Source organism: Phytophthora ramorum (genome assembly GCF_020800215.1).
Source record: "Phytophthora ramorum isolate Pr-102 chromosome Unknown Phyram_PR-102_s0001, whole genome shotgun sequence".
NCBI lineage: Eukaryota > Oomycota > Peronosporomycetes > Peronosporales > Peronosporaceae > Phytophthora > Phytophthora ramorum.
The window spans coordinates 5407624-5432546 of NW_027150647.1; the positions used below are offsets into that span (position 1 = coordinate 5407624).

The following is a 24923-nucleotide window of genomic DNA, read 5'->3' on the forward strand; positions in this document are numbered from 1 at the left end:
GAGCGCGTCTCAAATGACTCTGCGTGGTGGACTCCATCGAACGCGGCCGTGCTGTAGTTGTCCGTGCCTTGTAAAATAAACTCGCCGTTGACGATCGTCCAGTTGTTGTGGACCCTGAAGCTGGCCTCGCGTCCAGTCTTGATCGGGATCCCCGCGTCCTTGAATTTGCGTACCCAAGTCATGTTTTTCTGTTGGAGCGCGCTTTGCTCGTCGACGATCATGCGAGTGATGCAGCCTTCTGCAAGCGCCTTCAGAATGGCCTCCCCAATGTGATCGTTCGCTATGGACCTGTTGCAGATGTCCAGCGAACCCCGTGGTCTGGCGGCCAATCCTAACAGCTTCTGCGCTGCGAGTGAGTGTCGAGTAGGAAGGGGAGAGTCTTGCTTAAAGAGTAACTTGTAAAGTAATATTCAAACACACAACACACGTGCCGTGCACGAGGAGGAAAGCATCAGCCTAAAAACCCCTTTGACCACAAGGTCTACTCCTAGCACAGCTAAGACTCGACCAGGACATGAGTGACTATGAGAGAGGGTAATGAACTGAGTCTCATACTCTCATAAATCCAAGGTAGTGCACGACCTTGTCCTCGGCGTCGGCACCTGGGCTGCAAGCTCTCTCCTCGCTCGTACATGGTGTAATAATGGGCGACCGTCCGTCGCTTCCAGCCCGGATGCTCCTCGCACACGACCATGATGTCCTTCTTACCGAAAGCAAATGTCGGTAGACAGCGGCATAGTCCGACGAATAATCATGTCGACAGACCTCCGATCCGCCACGTTGCTGTTTAAATGGCTCGGAAAGTCAAATGTCGGGCAACTCGGCCCCCAGTGGAGGATAAGTTGCCCGACATTTGACTTTCGAGCCAAACAAACACCAGCCAAAATAATATTTGGGCAGTACAGACAATCCTCTCGGTCGTGATATCCTGAGTAGTGATACCCTCCACGGAGAGATATGGGGAGGGCTCCCGATGACCGTCACCATACAAGCACGAGTCAAATATACCTCTACCCTCTAGTTACTGGTTTGTGATACAAAACACGTCATTATCACTATTCAAAGGTGCTTAACTATTGCTAAGGTCCATTTGGTGCAGGACGTCCGAAGAAGTCGAGCATCGACTTTTGCTGCTTGTGGCCTTGTCTACACGCAAGCTCCTCTCTAAATACTCGCTGCATCGTTCGAAGCCCGATAACGTCCCTTGAACGGACCCCCATCGCACCGGCGGTAACGAAAAGTTGTGCTATCCATTGAAGACGCTCCTTCAGCTCCTCTGTGGACAGGTTTTCGGGCGTTGGATAGGTTGAAGAAGTGCTTTCTTCTTCTTCGTCCTCGATACCGCCATCACCGACATCTTGACCGCACCCATTCTCGCGCTCTGAAGACTCGACCCGGCAGAAATCTTCGTCCGTTGGTTCATCCGCGAGGATGTTCTCGTCCGGTGGGTTCAGCAGCTCTTCAACCGACATCGGATTCGAGGGGTGGAGACGCGTCAGCATCTCTGCCAGCTCGTTCACGATGTCATCCTCCACGCCCGGCTCGGCGTACTCGCACGTGTAGTAGTCAAGCAAGCCAGTCTTCTTCCAGCAGTTACTGAAGACGCTGGGAAGCAGGGCGTTCCAGCTCTCGATGCTCCACAGTACTGCCTGCTGTACGTCGACGCTGTAGAGCTGTTAAGTTCAAATGTACCAATTTTACGGCACATTTCTGCCTTGTAATAACTCCAGCGAGTGATAATGTGGTGGTTCCCGACGCTATCACAAAGGAGAGGATTGTCTGTACCACATTTGTGCCGCTAATGGAGGAGGACGCCGGGCGGCTGGACGCGCTGGTGCGTAAGCTGCGCCACCCGATGGCCAAGATCCGTGCGCGGGCGCTGCAGAGTCTGTTGTTCAAGCTACGCGAGCGACTGGTGCGCTGGCCAGATCTGGTGCCGCTGCAGAACGCGCTGGTGCCGAGTCTCTTAGCATGTCTGGAACCGCCGCTGGAGCTGCCGGCGCTGCACGTGCTGCAGCTGCTGGTTCAGAGCGGCTTGGAGGTGTTTGCAGCCAGTTTACAGCGCTTTGGGGCGGCGCAGAAGTTGCAACGAGCCGCCAACAGCAACGCGGAGCTGCGACCGACGTACGAGAAGGTTGATTGCAGGTAGTGGAGACTTTGAGAGGGTTACAGAGGGAACTGAGAGCTGTTCCGCTGTTGAATGTACAGTTGCTGAGCCAGATTTACGTCACTAAAGTGGCGCTGGAGGAGTACACGAGCAAGGAGCAGGTGGACGCTTCAGACGAAGAGGACGAGCAGGAACAGGTTGCTTCTGTGGAGCAGTTGAGCGTCAGTAGAGAGCTGCTGGACAGACGGCGAGCGCCCAAAGTGGCGGGGATTGAGGCTGCAGGATGGAGCTTCGCTCAGGTGACGCTGAGCTCGGTGGACGAGCAGTTTCTGTTCGAGTTTGAGGTGAAGCTGCAGCTGAGGACGGAGACGCAGGACCTGGTGACGAACTGTGCGACGTTTAGGAACGTGTTGTTGAGGAACTTCCCGGCGGAAGTGTTCTTGCAGCGGCCAGCAGTGTTGCAGTACTTGTTGCATCTGGTGCAGCAGCCGATTTTACCTGGAAGTCCCGCGACGGTGAGGGCACAGAGCGACAGTGTGATGGAACGCGCCATGGAGGTGTCTATGGGGGTGAATTACTTCGATGAGATGATGAACACGACGTTTTCACACAAGCGAGGGAATTTGTCGGGTGCTGTTGTCATGGCTAGTCTCAAAGCGATCGAGTCGTTCCTGTACGCGCTGCGGCTCACGCGGAGGGCATGTCTTGATCCGACGTATGTAGTGCACACTCCGGGCACCCACGTAGAGCTGTTCGACTCGTATGATTCGCGACGAGGTCGGTACCCGCGCGCTAGTGTGGACGTTGCAGATGCCATGAATAAAGCACCAGAGCAGCAGGGTGAAGAGAGTGCCAGTCAACTGGAACAGTACTCGCTGGGTGGTGCCGTTTACAAGATATTTATGAGCCTGTTGCCTTTGTTGCGATCGGCAAGACATCCGCGACAGCACTTGTTGAACTTCCTCCTCGTGGCTCTCCCCGATCTACCAGAGAAGGGTTGCGCTCCTTCGGCTGAAGCAACTGTGCAAGAGTTAGATAGATTGCGGCTGGAAAAGGTGTTCGAGGTTCTCAGCGGTATTTGCCGGCCTGTTCCATCAGAGCAAGTGGGAAGTAGTCTGATAAATGATGACCTCGAGCTCACGCACTCGATGACATGGAAACTGGTGGAGCTGGTTATTCGGTTGATACGATTGTATCCGTCTTCTTGCTATCGTGTGGAGAACATGTCAAAGACAACTGACAAAGCTACACAGGCAGGTGAAACTGATCACATTCTTGTTCCTCGGTCGCTGTGGGAGGCAGTGAAGTTATGGGTTGCCAGTCCAACATTTCCTGAAGTGGCTGCTAATGAGTGGAAAGATGAATCGCTCATCAAGTATCTGTCAACGATTGACGGAACAATTTCCGCCTTTGTCAACCTGAAGCACTCCTCGCAACAAGACGCAAGGTTGATTCTCGAATTTGTTGAATTTGCCAAGGCTCATCGCGAACAGTTGACGAAGTTTACTCCATGGGAGAAGCCAGCCACTATGAACCTACAAGTTGCGCAGAAAGCTATTCAAACCCGGTGCGCTTTTGACGATGTAGATGCCGAGCTCATTGCAGATGCCACCCTTCAGGCTATCTGGACAGCATTGACTACCAATGGCAAGGATGAAGTGGGGTCATTAGATGAAAATGCTATCGAAGCCATCCAGTTCATCCTCTGCGATCTGTTAAATGGCTTGGGAGAAAAGAAGACATCGACATCACACGACTCGATGGTTGTTCACTTTTTCCGGGGCCTCATGGGTCTTGTGGACGGACTCAACAGCGGACATTTTGTTGCCATGGTGATTTGTGAACCGACTTTCCTAACGCTTTTGCTGTTAACGCTCGCAAGATTGAATGATGATTCCGATGGTCTAGTAAGTAGCGCTGCCTTTTGGGGAACTCTACGCTTGGCTCTGAACGAATTTGCAGGGATGTCTAGTGACCAATTGGTCTTGCTGCAGCCTGTGGTGCCATTGCTCCAGCATTTTGCATACATTGAACCGTCGGAAGGGTCATCATCGGAGCAACGCTCGGTTCAGCCACAGCTTGCTGCCGTCTTGAATCGAATGGAACCTGTCCTGTCGGACACCACGAGACGGCTTTTAATCTGCCGCTGCCTGCTGCACCAGTCTTCATACATTCGGAAAGCTGCTGCCTCGGGGGTTATTCGGATGCTGTCGCGAGTGAATCCATCGTCAGTCGATTGGATCTCCACAAGTACAGAGATTCGCGAAGACCCATTCGGAGGCAATTTCGCCGCTGATGACAAGATATTGTCGTTCGAAATGAAACTCATGGAGACACCTTTACCTGTTACCCGTACCAGCGAGTACCAACCAAGCGACAATGAGCTATCGTCACAGCTGAGCCGGCTGTCTCATTTGTGCAAAGTGGTAACCAGTACATCCTCTGCTTTCGAGAGTATGAGAGAGACGGCGTTCAAGGAGTTGGTCATGTTCATCGGCAATGCGTCGATGGAGCTGTTCACACTGTTTGAGGAGCTGGGCAAACTGACAGATCTCTTGGATCTGCTTCGTACCATTCTCCAAGCTGAAAGTAGTCGAAACGACTCGTTGATGGCTCAACAAGCCCTCCTGTTCTTCAGGACTCTACTACTGCGCAGCCGGCTATTGCGTTTAGCTATCCAGCGCGATGGCGATGTCATGAAGCTTCTGATGCCCTTGATTTTCCATTCCGATGCCTCGATTCGGACGCAGATGTACTATATTCTTCTCTTGCTCACGTGCTCTGCTGAGAATTTTATCCCCAGTGGGACAGTTGTGAGCGAGGAAAATTCCGAAGTTGGCGGTGAAGCACGAATCCCTGAGATGATCAAGCCAACATTTGGATTGCACTCCGGCCGCTGGGATCGATGCTGTGTTGTCACCTGTTCGCTGAAACAGCAACTACAGGCAAGCTGTACTCTGCTCACCAAGGAAGCTAATGCGTCTTGGGTACAGGAAGTACAAGCAATAATCACTCGGATACCATTTATCTCCGACAGAGACAACGTGAAGCGCGAGAATGAGAGCAGCGATGAGTTCTCGACACGACTATCGACCGAGTACAGCATTATTGTTCAGAAGCTTCGAGATGCACCGTCGCACGGAAAATGCCTGAACGCAGTATACCACTTGATGACAATATGCGGAGCGTGGAGTCTTGCGCGTGAGCGCTTTGTTGGGGACTGGGAGGCAGATTTTGAACGTTACTTCGCGGTACCGCCCAAAAGCGAACGAGACGAGGTGATCATTAGCTCACTTGTAAGCACTCTCAGCGTGATGTTCTGCGCCATGACAAGAGGCGAGCAGTTGCGAGCTCTTGTTGTGCTGAAACGTAAGGTCCTCCCGCTGCTGAGAAGATCGCAGAGCAAGGTCCTTTCTCTTCAAGTTGCGCGGCTGTTGCTCAACGTGAGTGAATCGAAGGTTGGCGATTTGTTTTTGTCACTAGCTGCCGATACCGACATTATTGCTACGATCTGTACCAAGTACTCAGCAATCTACGCGACCGAATCAGTCCTTCATGCGATGATGCTCGAAATTCTGTTACGGTTTGCGCGAGGAATGAATGAAAGCATGGAGTATACTCGCTTGTCAACGTCCTCGCGCGAGAAAATCTGCAAGCGTCTCGTGGAGATGTTGTCACCGTTGCTCACTATTGTGTGCAGTCATCGTGTACCAGGCTCTTTCCTCGAGCGCGACGCGTTTGTCGTTGGCTCCCAATGCATGGTTGCTATTATGCGCATGCTTCCGCGTGAGTCTCTTTTGGTCAGTGATAGCCCTGTGCAGCACACTGATAGCAGCATTCTACTCGACGGCAGCTGGGCGTCTCGCTTTCTTTTCGACCACGTTTCACCGACCCGAGAGCTTGGATATCTCGTGATTGAGCATGCTGCGTCTGCTGCCCCTCCTTCATCTCGATTGCTGGAAATGGCCTTCGAAACGTCCACAGATGATACAGAATCCGATGCTGTGCGCGCGGCGGCATGCAAGGTTTTGACGACGGAGATCCTTCAGTATGACGAACGATCCCCGAACCATCAAGCTGCAGTGGTGGAGACCTTCCATGGTACTGCTTTTGCAGGGAGAGCTTTACGCGCGCTGTCAGGTGCTTTGAAAGACTCCAAACTATTTGCGCGCAGTGCTAGTGCACTCGCACGAATTGTCCGAGTGCTTTACATTCAGAGTGAAACTCTGGCGCTACGTTTTGGAGACATGAGGGCAGAGCTGGAGGCCGCTGAAGAAGAATACGATGTCTATCCTCTCGTGGTGCAGGTAAGCAAGTACCTCTCGCTTATAAAAAACAATGTTTGATAGTTTACTCCCTCGCGGATGGTAACTAACGTTTATTTGTCATTGCGTAGGCGCTGTCGCTTCGCGAATGGAGGAAGAAGTGTGATCGCTATTGCTCGTGCTGCATGCTTCTACCCCACTGTGATGACAATGCGTGGAGACAATCACTGCTTCCGGCCGTTTTAGACCTCATGGTCGAAGTGCTGAATCTCCTGCAGGCCATTTGTCGAAACGCTGGTTTTGATCAAGTTGCATTTTTCCTTATGGTATCTTTCCCTCCTTTCTGTATCTCACTGAGCCTCGGGCACTGGATTTAGTCTAAACTAACGCGAGCCCAATGTGTTTTGTGTTGTTATAGCATACAACTCTGCAATTTCAGCTGATGGAGCTTGTACAAGATGTGCATGATTCACTGACATCCCTCGGGGACACGGATTTGAAGGCTACCAGCCAGAGCCATTACGAGGTTCTCGACCTTTGTGCAGGCACACTCAGCACTCTTTTGGTACATCGGCAGTCCGATTCAGAGCCGTATCGGGCTCCCACAGCTTCGAGCTTTGGGGTGGATTTTGTGAACGTAGTGGCAAAGCTGCTAGCATTTCACCACCCAATTGCTTTTCGGGTGTCATTCTCGCGTGTTGTGCCTGCGGTACGTAGTACGAGGATCATGGGGCTGGTTCTCTTTTTGCGTACTCACTCGAAGCTTCTTGTTGCCTGGATGTTGCCAGGTATCCTTGTTAATTCCTGGGTCCCTGACGTCTTCTGATGCTTCAGTTACTAGCGCGCTTGGCTCTGCTGTGTTTAATCTTTATCAAGAGGTTACTGAGTCTCGGCCATCGGATGCGAGCGTTACCACTACTGGTCTGGAGATACAGGGCCGTGTCTTTCCGCTGACATCCATTCGGCGCGTCTCATGTGCCTTACAAGTTCTCCTCGAAACGAGCTCCACTCTCCGGCAGCTTATTCATATGAAGCGTGGTCTTCCTTTCGCAATGACCTCCATCAAGGAATCGTTCTCTGCGATTCGTTTAGCTGGAGGATTTGGCGGTAAGCGGGGAAGAAGTTCCAACTCAGCAAACACTCAAGACGCGTACGTGCTTGATCTGTGTGGACGCATCCAAACGCACATGGAGGTTGTCAGTACCATCGTCGGAGGTGACATGGAAAGTCAGAGACTGGCAAAGGTGCGGAAATCATTTGTTGTTCCTTACTTCGGGTCTGTCTACGGTTTACACTGATGCTTTCTTGAATAAGCAGGATGAGGGCCTTCTTGGTGTGATTTTGTCAAACTGGAGCGTGATGAAAATGGCCCACGTGCGTGGATCGCAGCTGCTGCTACAGGCACTGCATCTTTTGGCGAATTACATCTACGGAAACGATATTGCCCGAGGTTCTCTGCTGGTGTCGCTTCCTCCTGGATCCGGTAAAGCTTCGGGAGATGGTGTTCAGACGTTGCTATCGTTGCTATTCGTCTTGGCGAGTACTCGAGGTGACATGTCACCTTCTTACCGCCCAGTGGTCAATGGCGCTGCTACCTCCTCCTTCTCTGCAGCAGATTTTGCGTTGAGCAACGCTGCATGCCACGTGTTGAAGGCTGCGCTACTCAACACTGAATGCGTGCTGTCAGCTGTGAAGACCGGGGCGATATCGAAATTGATTGATTCACTACAAGACCGCCTGAAGCAAACCAGACAAACCAGTAAGACGAGTCACTTCGAGTACGAGAATCTTGCACACATGCTTAGCGTGCTCGGCAGCATTGCTTGCAGCGAGGAAGGCGGTCGGATACTTTACACCAGTTGGGCCACCGTGCTCTCTCTTGCGTTTGACGATGCGATGCATTCGTCTGACGATGCAGTTCGACGGAGTGGGTGCTTGACGCTAAGGAACCTCGCTCTGTCACAAGCGACCAAAAACAACTTCGCAATGTGGGAAGAACTGCTTGATGACGTTGTCGCAACGTGCGTCCGTGTGAGCGGTACCGATCGTGGTGACTTGGTAGCGCTGGGATACCTTTCGGCAGCGCTTTGGTCGCTTGTGTACGACAACCAAAAAGCCCGTGCACTGCTGCTCTCAAGACCAGCAGCTTTACGAAGTTTGCAGCAAGTCTTGGCTTCTCAGAAGACTGGTACGTGTGCTGTTTATCGGTGAACCCTATCACGGAAGTAATCCTTGACGTGTATCCTATGTAGGCGCCCCTGCTTCGCAGCAGACCCTTGACTCGCAAGCTCCATCACAAGACATTGCGGAAAACCTCCAGCGTGTACTGTTGCTTGTCCAGGAGTAGAGAGAGCATGAGCTCGACATCGACAAAGATCAGTGATCTTTATCGTAGATCACCCTTGACAGAGTTCAACACGAGCTCGTATTTATTTTATCACAGGCGACACCGATTGTACCGACGATACATTCGTGTGTGATACAAGATGAGGTTGACACTGCTGGCAGAGCAGCCTCTAATAAATAAACGCACGCGAGGAGCATGCATCTTGCGGCTTTCAATCCAAGTGACCCGTTACTGATGATCAGGGCAGATCAAAATCTTCCTCTTCGTCACTGCTGTGGTAATCGTCGTGGTCTTCTTCCTCTGAGGAACTGCCATCCTTCTCAACATGAATATGTGTCGTTCCACCAGGGCTCACAACGCCCTTCAGCGAGTGCGAGCCGCACTCTTCCTCGAGCATCACAGCCTTATTCTGTACAAAACACAACGAAGCACAACAGAATCAAGGATCAGTTCTCGGTCTTCAAACGTTGCTGCTTCTTGTTCTGGAAGTACCTTAGCAGACGTAGTAGATGTTGTCTTCGCTGGAGTAACCATTGTGGTCACGCGGCGCACCTTGCCGCCTGCCATCACTCCGCCACCCGCGACATGCTGACGATTGATGCCCAGTACGTACGAGTCGATGTCGTCGCGTCTCCGCGAACTCAGTTTCTTGAGCATTCCCGGGGCCTCATCGTCATTGTCCGAGTCGTCATCAGCGAAGCTACGTGAGGGAGTCCCGAGCTCAGGCGACTTAATTGAGTCAAAGTCTGGCAGCTCTGGTAAACCCTCCTTTGATGGCGTTGTTTCGAAGAGATCGTCGACGTGTTTCTTCTCGTACTATGATACATCCCACGTAGGTTAGATGAAAATCTCCACACCCTGTCACCACGATCGAATTCGCTGGTTACCTCGTCAACAAACTCGCGCACTTGCTTTTTAAACTTGTTGGAACCAGCGCGGGCAATCTTGGCGGGTACGGCTGAGTTCGTCTCGGTGTTCGCCTGCTTGATAGGCCTTTTCACTCCTTTTCGATTCGTTGGTGGCGACCTGAACTGCTCGAAAGTCTTGGCTTGACATTCTTTCGCTGATTTTCCGGGTACATACTGCGCCACCTGTAAGAGTCATTACCCCGGTGATAGAACGCGTTAGTCTTCAATCTTGCCACCAGATCCAAGAGCTCTTGTACCTGCGCCCAAAAGTTCGAAGCTACTGTCGGAATCTTCAGCTTGGCGTCGCCCAAAGCTTCCAGCTGCTCGGGCGTCCAGATATCCGCCTCCACTTCAGGCTCTGGTTGCTCCTTCTTGACACTCTTTTTCTTCCCCTTCGCGAGCTGGGGCGCGGGCCTGCCGTACGAAAATGATCAGAAAAGCATGGACGATTTGCTGTGCTAACCCCTAGTTAGCACGCACCTTCTTCCTGTCTTCTGCACCTTAATCTTGTTCACCTCACAGTTTTTCGTCAATATCTTCTGCTTCTTCTCTATCTTCCTCTTCTTCTTCTTCTTCGGTGACTGAAACAGCAGCTTCTTCTGCACCACCACCTCCTCTTGTCCCACGTCCTCCAGACTGCTGCGCTTCCACCTCTTCTTGCTCATGGACCTGGTCACGGGCGTGCGCTCCACCATCTCCAGCACGCCCGCGCTGTGCTTCATCTTGGTGGCGCTCCTCGTCAGCGCGGGCGACACCTTCTCTTTCTCCTCTCGTTTCTTCTTCTTCTTCAGCAACTTCAAGTGCGCGAACGGATCTTCTTCTTCCTCCTGTCTGGACCGCTGCACGGGGGCGCTTAGTGCGTGCTGCAGACCGAGAACGGGACTCTGCGCCTCGGCGTAGCGCCGCTTCTTGCGCGGCTTGCGCGTGGACCGCACCTCGGCGTCCTCGCGTCCTAACCCCACCAACGCACTCTCCAGAACGGAGCCACTATAGCGCGACCGACTGCGCAGCGGCGCCGACACGCTGCGCTTCATGCTGTTTATTGGCGCGAATGTTTTGAAAATGATCGTCACTAATTCGACTTAATGACGATAAACTGAAGACCCAAATAAAGACAGCCCAGAAAGCCGGAACAAAAAAGGTTGACTTGAACATTTTTCTTGTCGAGCATGGCGGCGCTGGAGTTGCGGCGTCTGCTGCTGCTTGGCTGTCTGCTGCTGCTTTTCAGAGGCGAGACTAAAGCGGCGAGTGCGCACTATTCGCTCAACCTGACGGGCATCGCGTCTGGCACCGGTACGCGCTGAAAATAATCGAAATGGGGGTTTCGACGTAAAGGAGACCGTGCTTTTCTGACCGAGACGTTGTGCACCTGCAGCATACACGCTGACAATTGATATCGGGACGCTGGGTGGGTCTTCGAGTGGCAGCGTATGTGGGGTGGATATTGTATTGGGGTTGAATAGTTCCACCGCTTACAGTTGATGATTGCTTGATGCAGAACGCCTTCCGACTCATTGCAGACACAGGGTCGTCGAATGACGCGGTGCTGGGCGCGGACTGCTGCGGCTCCGATGCGGACGTGACCTACTCGTGTGCTGCCTCGTCGACGTGCACCAATAGTGGCGGGGATAAGGTCACTCTGTCGTTTGCAGGAGCCAACATTCAGTACGTTGAGACGTTTAGTGTTTGTGCGAGTTTTTAGACGCTGATTGTTGTTTGGACTGTCGTTAGAGGTCAGTTTATGGCGGATACATGGTCGTCCAGCGAGATTGGCGACATATCCAAGACCTTCCTGGTTATTGAAGAGCAGGATACTTTCTACCGCTCGACGTACGATGGTATCACCGGTTTGGCGTACGAAGCGTTGGCGGCGTCTGCTGGTGAAACGGTGTCGTCTCTGTATAATGTGCTCGTGGACACTGGAGGAACGACGGATGCGTTTGGGATGCTGCTTTGTGGCACGATGCAACCCATGTTGCAGACAGGTGGAACCGATTTCACGCATCATTCCGGTCAGTTGATGATTGGCGGTACCGAAGGCACCAACGGCGAGACTTACTACACGGGGGATATGCTGTACACGCCGATTACAAGAGTGCGTGGACTGTCACTTTGAGCTACTTCACCTCATCTAACACTGTTGACGTTGACTTTTCCGACGTCTAGAAAGCATGGTATGTCATAACAGTGACGGACATCGGGTACGACGGCACCAGCCTCGGACTGTCGTGTGAAAACTACAACGACCCGCAGGCCATCGTCGATTCAGGCACAAGCAACTTGGCGTTTCCTTCGGATGTGTACAATGCACTGATGAACCAAATCAAGACGGCTACCCTGGCGGCCATTCCAGACTTCGATACTAGCTATTTTGACGACTCGGCTTCGTGCTGTGATGAGGATTACTGTGACCCGACATCCTCCAACGCAGCATTGCTTGAACTGCCCTCCATTTACTTTACACTCGGGATGGAGACGAGTGATGGCTCAACCAGTAAGCACTTTACGGTCGAGATTCCACCCGAGTACTATTGGCGCCCCGAGATGAATGGCGACAATTCGAGCACACCATGCCGCGCGATTGGTATCTCCGAGGGATCTTCAACAGTCCTCGGCGACGTCTTCATGGATGGTTTGTACTCGTACCATGACCGCGCGGGTGGAAAAATTGGTTTGGCAGTAGCAGACAACTGTCCCAACAGCGTGAATTCGTCCAAGAAGGTGTACACGTCCGATGACTCTGACGACTGGTGCTCGTGTTTCTCCAGTACGCTGAAGAAGAAGAGCACTTGGACTACATACGTTCCGTGGGGCAGCGGGTGCTTTTTCTGGCTGTGGTGGATGTACGTGGTGCTTGCCAGCGTCGTGATCGTGATCGCGTGCATCTGCGTAGTGTTTTGGTGGCACCGAACCAACGAGCAAATGAAGAAAATGCGGGAAGAGGCCTTCGGATCAGGCACTTCAGGCGGCCGCACCACGCGCTTAGCGACGCTGCAGTCGTCTGGTTCCGGAAGAGGACCAGCGTTGGTACCTGCGTCTCCGCCGAATAGCTACTATGCAGCGCAAACCGGAACACCTAAAAGAGGGTCCAACCGATCTGGATCCAGGCGTGGGTCGATGCGCTCATCGCGATCTCAAGAGAAGAGGGTAAAGGAGAAGGAAAAAGAGCTGCCGATCATGCCGGAGCCCAAGTATTCCAACATGAGCTCCCCACGCTCCCCGCTCTCGTCGACTTCCAGCATCGCCATCCTGTCGGAAACGAATTCCTCGCTCGGATCGATAGAGGGCTGGCAGCAGAAGTCAAAGCCGTATCCGAAAGGCAACCGCTACAACTCAGGCAACAACAACCACAACGATAGATGGGGTGCGTCTCTGAAAGAAGACGAGTTCTAGGTTGCAACGCCAAAGCCGCGTAGATAGATGTCCTAAGTAAGTGAGGTATAGACGGTATGTGAACATAAGAGTCATCCTTGAACAATGCGCTACAATTTACACTTGTGTAAAAGGCTGCTGAGCTGGGGCACCCTATGCGCGACTCGTTTTTTCGGTGGACCTCGAACCATTTTGTGATTTGCAAGGCCGTGGACAGTGTCCGCTGGACACGCGAAAAGAATTGTTGTGCGTGGATGCTCAAGTGTGAAGGCTCGCGGCTCACCGAGATAGATTACTACGCTCGTTCGTATCGTCCACTTCAACTCGAACCGCGTTTATCAAAACGCCACCTACTCAACCCTTTCTTTTCCGAGCAATTTGCAATTTCCCCACGACAAAGTTTACACGTTAATTGTCAAAGCGTAGCGCTCTGCGGTAATGCACAGTACAGTGCAGAATGCGGGAACCATAGAGCTGCAAGTCACCTCAAGATTTGACTATCCTACATGTTAAAGTCCCAATATCGTCTTTCCCAACACCCTGTCTACCTTGATATGCGTTTCAAAAGCATGCATACATACACTTTCCATACTTCGTCCGAATACTCCTGTCACATCTAATGTATTTCCACATTTCTATTCTCTCAGGTTTATCACTTTTGGCACCATACTCAACTCCAGTCAGCGCTCCAAATATCATTTATCTCAGGTTGGCGTGTCTTCTCCTCGTTATTCCCCATCGCACGCTCAATCTCAGTCGGCGTGGCGAACGTCCGCCGTCCCCACTCTCCCTCCAGCCTCCGACGCGCATGGCGGACCCTCGCGGCGACTCGGCGTGCTCTGAGGACTCGGCGTTCGGCGACGACACACTCAGCCAGGACGAGTTCGTGCAGCACCAAATGAACAAGATGCGCAGCCTGGAAGAGGTCGAGAACACGTCGTTCCTCGAGTCGGCGCCCTCGCGCAGCAGCAACCACAGCGGCACGAGCGAGCTGTCGGCCAACCTGACGGTCTACGAGAAGCTGCAGGCGCTGGCGTTGGCGGAGAATATCAAGTTTGATGGGTCGACAACAGAAAATGACGATACAAAAGAAGAAGAGGAAGAGGAGGAGGAGGAAGAAGAGGAAGATGACGATACGTACGAAATTTCATGGGACGGAGGCCCCCTGGGACTCCTTTTTAAAGCCAACGCCAATGGCCAACCAGTGATCCGAAGAGTGAATAAGAAGGGCGCAGCAACAGGACTACAGTACGCTCGAGCGGGAGATGTGCTCTTGGCACTTAATGGCATCAGTGTGGAGGCCACGCCCTTCAGCGACGTGATTGAGCAGCTCAAGAACCCCGAGTTCCCCATTAAATTGGACTTTAGACCGCTGAAGCTCAGCGACTTGGCCTCTGCGGCCTCCGCGGCCACGACACAGTGGGGTTTGCCTAGGACGGGCTCGTCGATTCACAGCAGTGACGCCACGTCGGCGTTCTGTGGCTCGCCCGTGTCGTCGAATGCGACGGTGGATTTGAGAAGCAACAGAGGAGGGGGCTGGGGGGACGCAGGCCCGATGAACATGCCCCAGGTGGACGAAGCACTCGCAGAGGACCCGAGCGATGTGGAGTACGACGTTGTGTGGAGTGAAGGGCCGCTCGGGTGCGAAATGAAGCAACGCAATGGACTGCCTACTGTCAAGTCGGTGACCGGGACGGGTGTCACCCCGTCCGTGGCGCAGATTGCAGGGGGGGATATCTTGGTGAGTATTAACGGGTTGCGCACGGAGGAGATTGGATTTAAGAGCACGGTCACGCTCATGATGCGCGCGACCAAGCCCGTGTACTTGCGGTTCCACCGTGGGGGTGCACGCCAACCTCCGTCGACTGGAAACAGCTTCAGCGAGCCCCCACCGAGCTACAGAGGCGGGCAGAGTAACCGAGGAATTGTGCAGGATGTACTCCCACCAGCAGGACCAGAAGCAGCGGCGCTGGAGTCCAAGCAGTACACCGTGTTGTGGCGTGATGGCCCGCTGGGTATTCAAATCCGTACCTCTAGCAAGGGCCGCGTTGTTGTGGCCCGACTCACAGGTGCTGGCGCCCCTAACGTTAACGATACGGTCAAACCCGGCGACGTTTTTGTACGCGTAGCAGGAGTCGATGTTGATTCCTTGGGCATTGCTGGCGCCTTTGAACTGTTGAAGACGGTTCAGAAGCCTGTAGTGCTCGTCTTTCAGCGACGGGGGCGGAGTTCCAGCAGGCGATCGCACTCACGTGGCAGGGGTCCCGGACTGCCCGCACCGCCTCCGCCACCAGCACCTTTGCCGTCGTCGTCAATAGTGCCATCTTTCCGACAACTTCGTGAAGAGGAAGCGGCAGCCGCTGCAGCAGCTGCGGGGCGTCCACCTATTGCACGAACACACAGTGGTGGATACAGCCCAGCACGACCTAGAAACAAGAGCCGTGGGGGATCAATGAAGCAATTTACCGGCAATCATCTTGGAGGTTACTCTCAAGAACTGGAGAACTACGCAGCCTCTGACGATGGCGCTAGCCAGCAGAGTTACGACTATATGGGTGACTCACCGCGCTCGTGTGCGTCTCATCAGCAGCAACACGGCCATCTCCTTAACGTGGACGCTAGCGGTTATGACGATGGCTTACCCGGTTATTCGGACCTTCCCCCTCCACCGCCATTCCCAGGCACAGAGCCTCATGCCGCAGGAGACGAAGACTATCCAGAGGAAGATAGTTTTCCGCCTGACGCATCTCGTGATGAGAGTCCGTCGCTCACGGGATTGCCTCCGCCCCCTTCTTACATGGATGTATTCACGGCTTCTGGACGAGTGAAGGATTCCCCTATCGAGGTCCCCCCATCGACTCGCAGTATGGACCTTCACAACATTCCTGACGACGAGTCAGCACCGGGGCAGTCTGACAATGGATATTACGGTGGCCATCTAGAACGGCCACCTCCGTTCGAAGCTCACAGCAACGATCCCCTGCCGCCCCCGCCTGTATATTCCGAAGCTACTTTCCCTCCCACAGATGAAGAAAGCTCGATCCTCGGCAAACCGAGTCGGTTGCAGGAGCTTCGACGCCAGTACATTGAATCAGAGCGGGAGCGTAATCTGCTACAGAACGGAAACGCTACCATGGTCAGCACTTACTCGGACATCGATGACTCAGGTCTCGTAGTGCGTCACAAACGCCAAGCCTCCTACGATGGAGCGATCCCAGAGAGTGCACCGGCACCTCAGCTGCCGCTGCCAGAGCTGTGGGTGCGCTGGAGTGAGGGACCGCTTGGCATCACGTTCAAGCGCAAGAACGGCCAAATTGTTGTGTCGCGACTCACCGGTTCTGGTTATTCGCCGGGACTGACCCAGCTTCGTGCGGGCGACTGGCTGGTATCGTTCAACAACCAGTCCACGCGCAACCTACGGCTGGGCGAAACGATGGAGTTGCTCAAGCGTTCTCCAAAGCCTGTGGACATGTGCTTTATCGTGCAGTAAGGGATGTACCTGCTACAGATTCTCAGCATCGTGGGCGTCATGTGAACACTCGGGGAATAGCCTAGAGCGTAAATAGTGAATGGCAACCAAGCGTGAGCTGATGGGTGTTGGCGAAAACAAGTTAGAGCGTGAAGTTTTGGTCGCCGGTTGGCTGAAGAATCCAAGTGAAGTGACACTGAGTGAAAATACAACTTTGTGGCTTGGTTAGTGACGCTGCTTGCGCTCTAGCCTTCGGAACGCCTTCGCTTTTCACTAACCCACACGCACCTCGCACCAAATAATATAATAGCTAAGCAGATTTGGCAGCATCGACACCTGGACTCACTGTTGCTGCGGAGTCTTCCTCAGCCGCGTTGGACTGGGCTCGCTTTCGTGCTCGAATAGCTGCCATCAAGTCGAAAGGCTTGCTGGACTGCGCTGCCTTAGCCGGTGGCTCAGTCTTCTTCATGCTGCTGTCGTCTGCACTAGCACGTTTACCGTTCTGCTTTCGCCGAGCCTTGATAGCATCAAACAGAAGCGCGCTGGTGGGCAGAGCAGCAGACACCCCTCGAGGCGGAGTATTACCCGTACGGGGCGGATGCGGTGAACCGCCATCACTTGAAGTACGCTGCTGATCATTCCTTTCGGACATGGTTTCCGATCCTGCTCTATTCAACCAAGACACTCGTTTCCCGCCACTTGCAGCGGTTGTCGATGAAACCTCGTGCAGTTCAGCTGATGCCTTCAGGTTCTTTTCCCGTACATCATCGAGCAGCTCCTGAACAGCCTTGAACGTTGCTGCTGCTGTAACAGACTTGTTTTCACGGAGCAGGCCTGCATCGTTGAAAAGCAGGGCCCTAACGTCGGCAAATATTTCTTCAAGGAAGGCAATGACGCGAGCAGACTCCCGAGTTTCCACAGGGGAGCGTGTGTCCTTCTCATCCTTCGCTGAATCACGTTTTCCGGTGACGCAGATACCTGCACGCTTGGCGAGAAGTAGAATCAGCTCGCGAGCGCTGTTTAATAGCGAGTTGCACTGGCTGACTTGCTGGCGCTCGTCCTGAGGAGTAGAGGTCGAGGAGCAGGCAAACGCCCCATCCAGTGCCTGTACTTGCTCGAACATAGCGTCCATCTCTTCCAGGGCACCTACAGCCTGTGCCACGTCGCGCATGTTCGTCTTGTAGTGCGCCTTCAGGTCTCGCTGGCGTTGATTAGCCACCATTTCGCGAGCATGAGCTTGAGCCTCGAGCAACGCCTTCTCTCCTGCACCCTCTGGGTCACTTTTCAAGATGTCCTCCTTGAGGAACTCAGCGTCAGAAGTGAATCCGAGTCCACTGTAGAGCTTCCGTACTCGCTCTTCTGCACGGACTGGGCATGACAGCCCCAATAGCTCGCAGCTGTGGAGTTCGCTCACGGTATAGTGGCCACTTTCGTCTCCGAGATCACTCGACGCACAGTGGGTCTGAAAGTTTGTTGCAGCAACCACGAACGCCTCTTTGAGTTTGCAGTACCACGAGTACTTCTTCTGGGCCAGATCATCTTTCTGCTGCTTTTTCCACTCTCGGAAGGGCTCTTGCATGACGACGTGAAGTGCACGGCGCTCCAACAGCGTAAGACCCGTCGTCCGATACCCCTCAATGACACTGGGGTGCATCTTGACGATCGTTTTCGGGTCAATTCGCAGCAGCTGCAGTGCATTCGTGCGCTTAATGCGCCGCGCAAGCTCAGCAGGGAATCTAGCGCCTGTCGGCGTGGATAGCTCCATGAGATCCTTTTCCGACAGCCGTGAGATGTCCACGGGTATCGCGGACCGCAACAAGCGAATGGCGTCAAGATTGGCAACCCGGTTCGCATCTTCCCACTCCTGCTCTTTTCGCCTCTGCTCCTCGATGTACTCGTCCGTCATGACAAGAGCCATGTGATACTTCTCCATTTGCTGCTCGAGGATATAGTATTCTTTGCGCGCAGCAGCTTGAGCCTGCTTGTCTTCCAGCACCAGCTCAGAAGAACCAATTTCCTGGAGCCTTTTGGAGATCTCCGCCACCTTCTTCTTTGCCACTTCGTACGGAATCACTTCGGCCACCGATATACCTGCTTGCTTAAGTTGACGCTCCAGCACCTTGAGTTTTTTCTTGAGCGCCTCACTCTCGTCGTCCTCATTGGCGTACAGCTCGGTCTGCCGCAGCTTGCTCAGACAAATGGAGTCTCTGTTGTAAACAGCCTGTCTGGCATTCAGCTCCTGCATCCGAAGTTGCTCTTGTAGAAGCTTGATTGTGGCTCGAGCCTCGCGAAGCTGCAGCTGCTGCTCCGTCGAGAGAAGGTCTTGCTGGCTTTCCTGGGAAACAATTTGCGCCTCCAGAGCCTGAATTCGCTGCAGGCTTGCTTCAACCTCCTTTTCGAGCTGCTTCGCTTTGAGGACCGCTTCGAGCTCTTCCTCCATGTTTCGAGAGCCAGAAAAGCTGCCAGATACGAAATTTGACATGTCGTACAGCGTATCACTGCTGAATGAGAAGTCGGACATCGTGTTGATCGTGTTCCGGGACGAGGAGTGGTCGGAAACGGTATCGGATGGCGATAACGACGGTGAATCTTCAAACTGAGAAGACAATACGGAAGCAAGTGGAGCCTGTACGTTCGACTGCGAACTTGCTCGTGATCCATCTCGGGTTGACGCTGACTCCCGCTGGTCAACGCTGCCGTCACTGGCGGGGTCCGTAGTCTCCGCTTCATCTTCTTGGTTTTGGTGGGCGCTCTCCTCCAGTTTCTTCCGGTAAGCCACGAAGCAACAGGAACAAATGCGAAACTTGTTTTCCATCACCGGCAAATTCACCTCTCGGAACACTGAGCAGCGACTGCAAATTACTTCACCACACATACGACACGAGTGCCGCTTTCGGAGCATGTTGAACTCGCGCATACAAACGTAGCACGCCTTGCGAGCACTACAAAGCGAGGGCAACAATTGCCATAGCGTTAGAACAGCTCGCCCGCTGGTAAGGATGTAAAGTGGGCGTCAAACAGACTTACCTGCGCGGGATCCATTGCTCGCGAGAGACGAAGTGGTGATGGTCCAGCAAGAGTCTGGAAGCCAATCTCGCGTCGGTGGACACTGTCCTGGCCGTCTGAATACCGTCGTCGCTATCATACGCCATACTTGCACTGTCGTTCGTCAGCGACAAAGATTGTCGGTGGGTGTTATCAAACCGGATGCTTTCGTCCTCGCTGTTGTTGGTACTACCCCCGCTACTGCTCGACCCATTTTTCTTCTTGTCTCTTCGTCTCATTCTCTTGGCCTTCTTCTTTGCTGAGCCACCTCGGCCAAACCCTCGTTGACGCATGGCTGCTGTAGCGTTTCCATCCACCAGATCCAACATACCATCATCAAGCAAAACCACCGGAGCAGGTTTGTCTTGCTGCACCGATGCAGCACAAGTACGTCGAGTTGTACCATAGTCGCTCGTCGTAACGCCCCTAGCATCCTGCTTGCTACAAGCCGACGCTGCAACAGCCGTGGCATTACTAGAAGGTGAGAGCAGAACCGTGTTGGCTCGAGCTAGCGCCGCGCTCTTCACATTGGCGATCCCTCCCAATGTCGGCGTCTTCTTCTCGACAAAAGCTGCATCTTCCGGATACAGCTGAACGTTCTTCCTCTCAGTCATGTTGTTGTCGCCGCTTGGCTTCCTGTCCCAGCGTTTCGTGGGAGGGTCCGACAGCAGCGTGATGGAGGCTAGCAGGTCGTCGTCCAGGCCGCTCAGCAGCGACGGATCGGAGCTCATGAGCCGCACCAGCGCCTTCTGCTTGCTGGGGGAGCTCAGCACTCGGTCCATGGCTCTCGGATCGAGCTCTGCTGCCGTCTCCTGCGCGCGGTCGAAATTCGTAACTGCTAGAGCCGGCGAGCTGCGCCCAGCACTCACGTCGCCGTGCGCCTAAAGCTGTGGGGTGCCCTGTGCCCTGCAGCTCGTTGCCGATTCACCCACTGGCTCGCGCTCGGTTCTTTTTCGGGCTGCAGTCTCGCCGCTTCAACTGGCACATGCGCTCGTGCAAGATTTCAGCGCACGGGCTCCATTAAGTTGGTGACACATGACTGCGGTTGTCCCCCGGTCCGCACTCCTCGTTCGATGAAACTTCGCTGGAAACCGTCCACGAAGCGGCACAAACAAGTTCACTTCAGTTTGCTGCGAATCAGCTGAAAAGAGCGCGGTACGAGTCTGACCGCTATAATGATCACTCTACACTCGGAGCGCCAAGGGCCAATGCGTGGCATTCGAGACGAAGCCACGGAGATGGATGTGCGGGATCGGCCAGACGACGGTCCTCGGTAAAAGCTCTGCGTGTCCTTCACCGCTGATCGCTGCGCCTGGCTAGGCAGTGTTTTTACTGCTCGAGTGGACGGGGATACGACGCTCAAGTGAGCAGCGTCTTCTGGCGTTCCCATTGCGGGTGGCTAATGCATAACGAGAGGTAGCACTGTACTGCTCTCCTTGGCCATTGAAAAAGGATCTACTTAGGTAAAAAGTAATGTGCAGGATACACTACAGAGACCTTATTAATAGCCGAGCATACGCTTACGGTAAGCTCACCTCACCCCAAGGTTTCTGTTCTTCGGCTGGTTTGGCAGATCGGTCGTACTATTTGATTACTGTACGCATCGTAGAGTAATCGCCGTCAATAATCAACCACACATTGGTAGCCTCACCAACAACACATCTTTGGGGGTTTGCTGTTCGAGATGCAAAGCCTACTTTAGCATCAACTTGACCCTGGCCACCGAGACGCGTAGTTGGTTCTTGGTCATTCACTCATTTGCCTCGAACAAGCTACTCCGTGTCAAGCACAATGGTCTCCGTCGCCGCTGCCCTCTCCTTCACTGTTGCAATCGCTACGCTTGCTACTTCTGGTGTCGATGCCCACGGCACGCTGACTCAGCCCGCACTCAAGTTCACGGGCACTGGCTACGGTGGCAACTTCGCTGCGACGGTGCCCATGACTGCGCTCACGCCCCAGTCCGGTGACATATTCACCAACTACCCCGACGCTAGCCTGAACGCTGCTGCTTTCACCCGAGCCTTTAAGGCGTCCAAGTACTCGTCGCTCAAGGAGTTCCTGCTTACGAACCAAGACATGAGCAAGGGCCGATTCACCATGCCCAAGACCCCCGAGTGCGGCTTTACAGACCCTACCAGTGGCCCCGTGGTGCCGCTGCCGCAAGAGTTGGAATGGTACGGCGGCAAAATGAACCACGACGGGCCCTGTGAGGTCTGGTGCGATAACGAAATCGTGGTGCCGTTCACGGCCAATTGTGCCGTGACGTACCCGGAGGGCAAGTTCCCGTACGCAAAGGCCAAGTGCGAGGGCAAAAGTCGCCTCACACTGTACTGGATGTCAACACTGCTCGAGTGGCAGGTCTACATCGATTGCGCGAAGATCGGCGAGGGAGGCTCAGCGGCTTCCAGCAACACCACGTCGGCTGCTACGCCAACAGGGGTTTCCGCTGCGACTCAACCACCTTCGGTGCAAACGCCCTCAACGCAAACGACTTACAGCGACACCGTCGGAGGCGAGGCGGACTCAGTCACCACGTCGCAGTGCAAGCGCAAGTTGCAGCGAGTTGCGTCGAACTGAGGACTGTGCTTTTGCGTAGCGTAACGCAGCAGTCGTGTCGATGTGTCTTTGAGAAAAAAGTTGTGATTGTAAAGAATTGCTTTATTCTTGACAAAGTGAAGAAGCTTTGCAGGTAGTTTTCACTTCGCGAAGGGCACTTCTATTGACATCAGTGACAGAGCGTATGCAGTGATTGCTCACTTTAATTGGCAGCTTTGTGGTCATGCGGGTCTTGAAAGTGCTGGGCTAGCAGCAATGACACTGTTGCTGCTCTGCTGTACCGTACCACCATCCGAGTGCAACGATGGCTCCACCTGCTGTGACCACGGGGTGGAATCGGCCAACTCTGTCGGAGGCGAGGCGAGCTCGAGCACATGTGTAGGTCGGGAATGCAACGTCATGTTCTACAGTAGCTGGTCTACCCAAGACCAGCTACTGAGCTGTCATGGTGACAAGGTTGGCAGCTTCGTGATGTGTACAGCACACCATGTTGATGACCCCCCCCCCCCCCCCCCCCCACACACACACACAACAACAGCTGACGAGTTGGACGAGAGGAAGCGAGCAAGGTCGATGGTGCTGCCTATTCCTTGCCACGACCGCTGCAGGCATGGAGTTTGTTAAACGACAATCAGGCCATTTTTGCGCTTACGTCAACAGCTGCCCACGCGCTGCGGGTCAGCGTGCCTCAAAGCCGTGACGACGAAGCCGTCGAGCGACGACGATGAAGTGGCAATGGTACCTTAAAACAATGCAGGGCTTGGACTCCGATGGCTATCGCCGCCAGCTGCGAAGGATTCTGATGCTGCCAGCAGCATGCATATCAAGACGGCACACCAATAAAGAGGTCAATTTCGCATACCCACTACCATCAGTTCCAACTCTCTCTACTACTCAGCTGCATTTACTGCATACAATACATCTCTATACTCATACCTTGTCAACAATTATACCATCCATTACCGCAGGTTTCGACCAAACTGGCTCATCCCCATTCGCTTCGGCCATTATTCGCTCGGGTCGCTGGTGGCGAGTGGCTCACAATCCGCCCAGAGTTATGCCCACAGGCCTTTGCGCCGCTCAAGTCGCCCGCTTCCTTCACTAGCAGCCCCAGCTCCGCCTTCTCCATGGCGGCCGCAGACTCAGCGCGGCAGCGACCACCAGGCGACAAGAACCAGCAGCAGGAAGAGACGTACCAGGTCCACGAGATCACCGAGAGCTCCTCGGACGAAAGCGGCGACGAGGCGCCCGCCAGAACAACTGCAGAAGAAGAAGAGGATGAAGATGAAGAGAAGATGCCGGGCCCTGAGATCCTGGAGAAGATGCGCGCGGGCGTGTACATGCCCGAGCCTGAGGAGCTGTACAAGACCAAGAACGTGGCGGACATGCACTACCTCTTCACGAACGACAAGCTCAAGGACGAGTCGCCCGCGCTCGTGCTGCGCTCGGACCCGTTCTGCATCCCCCGCGTGACGGACAATGTGCCCAACTACAGGCCCATGCTCAACCCGCTGAGCATCTTTCTGGGAGAGGACAAACTCCTGCCGCGCAGTTTCAGGTTGGACCCGTCGGAGCAGGTCCCAAAGGCTGAGGAAAAAGCGGCAACCAAGCAGGATGGACGACTACCGCCGCTGCCTGGGAGCTCAGCCTCATCTACGAGCTCTGGGAAGCAACATCGCGGCAAAACCAGCGCCTTCATGGGCACCATGCCGCGCCAGACGGAGTTTGCGGAGATTCCTGTTTCGGAGAAACTGTTCCAGAACCACGAGGTGTTTCGCCCTTCGGCACCAGTTCCACACGTGCCGGCTTCTCCGTCTAGAGATCAGAGACTGACGAACAGTACGACGAGCAGTTGCACATCGTTGTCCACGACGAGCTCCGAGACTGACCAGACAGCGGCGTCGCCTGGTGCGAGCGCCGCAGCGTCGTATTCTGACGCGATGCTGTTATCTTCTATTCAACACACGCTTGATGTCACGACCGCAGCGCTTGCAGGGACCGACAGCAGCATCTCGTCGCTCGACAGCGCCGCTGACTCGACATCAACGTACCAGATTCAGCAGCTCCAACCGCTGGAATCTGTTGCAGACACACTTACAAATTATTTGCCAACCCGCAGCTCAGCGTTGCCGGACGACAGCAGGCTTGCGGACGGGCAATATTTCGGGTCTGGAGGGTACAATCCCGCTGCTTCTTCGATGGGCTACGCTGCCAATTCTGCCACCCACGGAACATTTGGTAGTCTGCTTTCACCGGCAAATAGCCAACCCGGTACCCCGTATACGGGCCTCTTCGTCGACAGTGGTGCGGTACAAAACGCCACCCAGAGTATCCAGACTTTTTCCTCTGCCCTCGGCTCGATTTCGATTACTACCCCCACCAACAATGCTGCCGGAATCCATTCAGGCTTGATCACTCCGCAGGGCGGGATCGCAAGCTCTAGCGCGGGGACCCCGCGTCGTTCTGGAGCCAAGAAACCACGTGCGAAGAATGTATTTCGGCCGTGTGCATCCCCGGGCTGCACGAAGGGAGCTCGCGGCAAATCTGGACTGTGCCAGAAACACGGTGGCGGCAAACGTTGTGCGACGCCTGGCTGTCCGAAGGGTGCACAAGGCAGCAGTACCATGTGCCTCTTTCACGGAGGCGGCTACCGCTGCACGGTAGAAGGTTGCAGCACAGGTGCTCGTGGCACTTCGGGCCTGTGTGCAAAGCATGGCGGTTACAAGAAGGGCAAGGCAGGCGCAACCAGTAAGCGTGGGCCTGCTGTGGATGGCACTGCTGTGAAGCGCGTACGGATCGACGACCTACAACCTCCTCCTGTAGCCGTTGTCAAGGCAGAATAACAAGGTCATTA

The 24923-nt window shown here is 54.1% G+C and overlaps 7 protein-coding genes across 7 annotated transcripts; 5 read left to right on the top strand and 2 right to left on the bottom strand.

The window, feature by feature from the left end:
- Positions 1 to 1801: 1801 nt before the first annotated feature.
- KRP23_1413 (Rotatin) lies at positions 1802 to 8719 on the top strand (the record flags this gene model as incomplete). The annotated part of the gene is made up of 7 exons (XM_067884824.1): positions 1802 to 2134; positions 2209 to 6414; positions 6504 to 6698; positions 6791 to 7081; positions 7161 to 7616; positions 7690 to 8560; positions 8625 to 8719. 7 exons carry the CDS (start codon positions 1802 to 1804, stop codon positions 8717 to 8719), a joined length of 6447 nt encoding a protein of 2148 aa, XP_067751986.1.
- Positions 8720 to 8957: 238 nt separating this feature from the next.
- KRP23_1414 (Mis18-binding protein 1) lies at positions 8958 to 10661 on the bottom strand (the record flags this gene model as incomplete). The annotated part of the gene is made up of 5 exons (XM_067884835.1): positions 8958 to 9128; positions 9212 to 9535; positions 9607 to 9810; positions 9885 to 10041; positions 10108 to 10661. 5 exons carry the CDS (start codon positions 10659 to 10661, stop codon positions 8958 to 8960), a joined length of 1410 nt encoding a protein of 469 aa, XP_067751987.1.
- Positions 10662 to 10796: 135 nt separating this feature from the next.
- On the top strand, positions 10797 to 13020 carry KRP23_1415 (Beta-secretase 2; the record flags this gene model as incomplete). Its single annotated transcript, XM_067884847.1, has 5 exons — positions 10797 to 10920; positions 11003 to 11055; positions 11126 to 11292; positions 11359 to 11722; positions 11794 to 13020. The coding sequence occupies 5 exons, from the start codon at positions 10797 to 10799 to the stop codon at positions 13018 to 13020; spliced, it is 1935 nt and encodes a 644-aa protein (XP_067751988.1).
- Positions 13021 to 13807: 787 nt separating this feature from the next.
- Positions 13808 to 16489, top strand: KRP23_1416 (uncharacterized protein; the record flags this gene model as incomplete). The annotated part of the gene is made up of 1 exon (XM_067884858.1): positions 13808 to 16489. The coding sequence occupies one exon, from the start codon at positions 13808 to 13810 to the stop codon at positions 16487 to 16489; it is 2682 nt and encodes an 893-aa protein (XP_067751989.1).
- Positions 16490 to 16778: 289 nt separating this feature from the next.
- Positions 16779 to 20295, bottom strand: KRP23_1417 (1-phosphatidylinositol 3-phosphate 5-kinase FAB1; the record flags this gene model as incomplete). Its single annotated transcript, XM_067884869.1, has 2 exons — positions 16779 to 19410; positions 19496 to 20295. 2 exons carry the CDS (start codon positions 20293 to 20295, stop codon positions 16779 to 16781), a joined length of 3432 nt encoding a protein of 1143 aa, XP_067751990.1.
- A 1009-nt stretch (positions 20296 to 21304) lies between these two features.
- Positions 21305 to 22090, top strand: KRP23_1418 (uncharacterized protein; the record flags this gene model as incomplete). Its single annotated transcript, XM_067884880.1, has 1 exon — positions 21305 to 22090. The coding sequence occupies one exon, from the start codon at positions 21305 to 21307 to the stop codon at positions 22088 to 22090; it is 786 nt and encodes a 261-aa protein (XP_067751991.1).
- Positions 22091 to 23196: 1106 nt separating this feature from the next.
- On the top strand, positions 23197 to 24912 carry KRP23_1419 (putative WRKY transcription factor 19; the record flags this gene model as incomplete). The annotated part of the gene is made up of 1 exon (XM_067884891.1): positions 23197 to 24912. The coding sequence occupies one exon, from the start codon at positions 23197 to 23199 to the stop codon at positions 24910 to 24912; it is 1716 nt and encodes a 571-aa protein (XP_067751992.1).
- Positions 24913 to 24923: the final 11 nt, after the last annotated feature.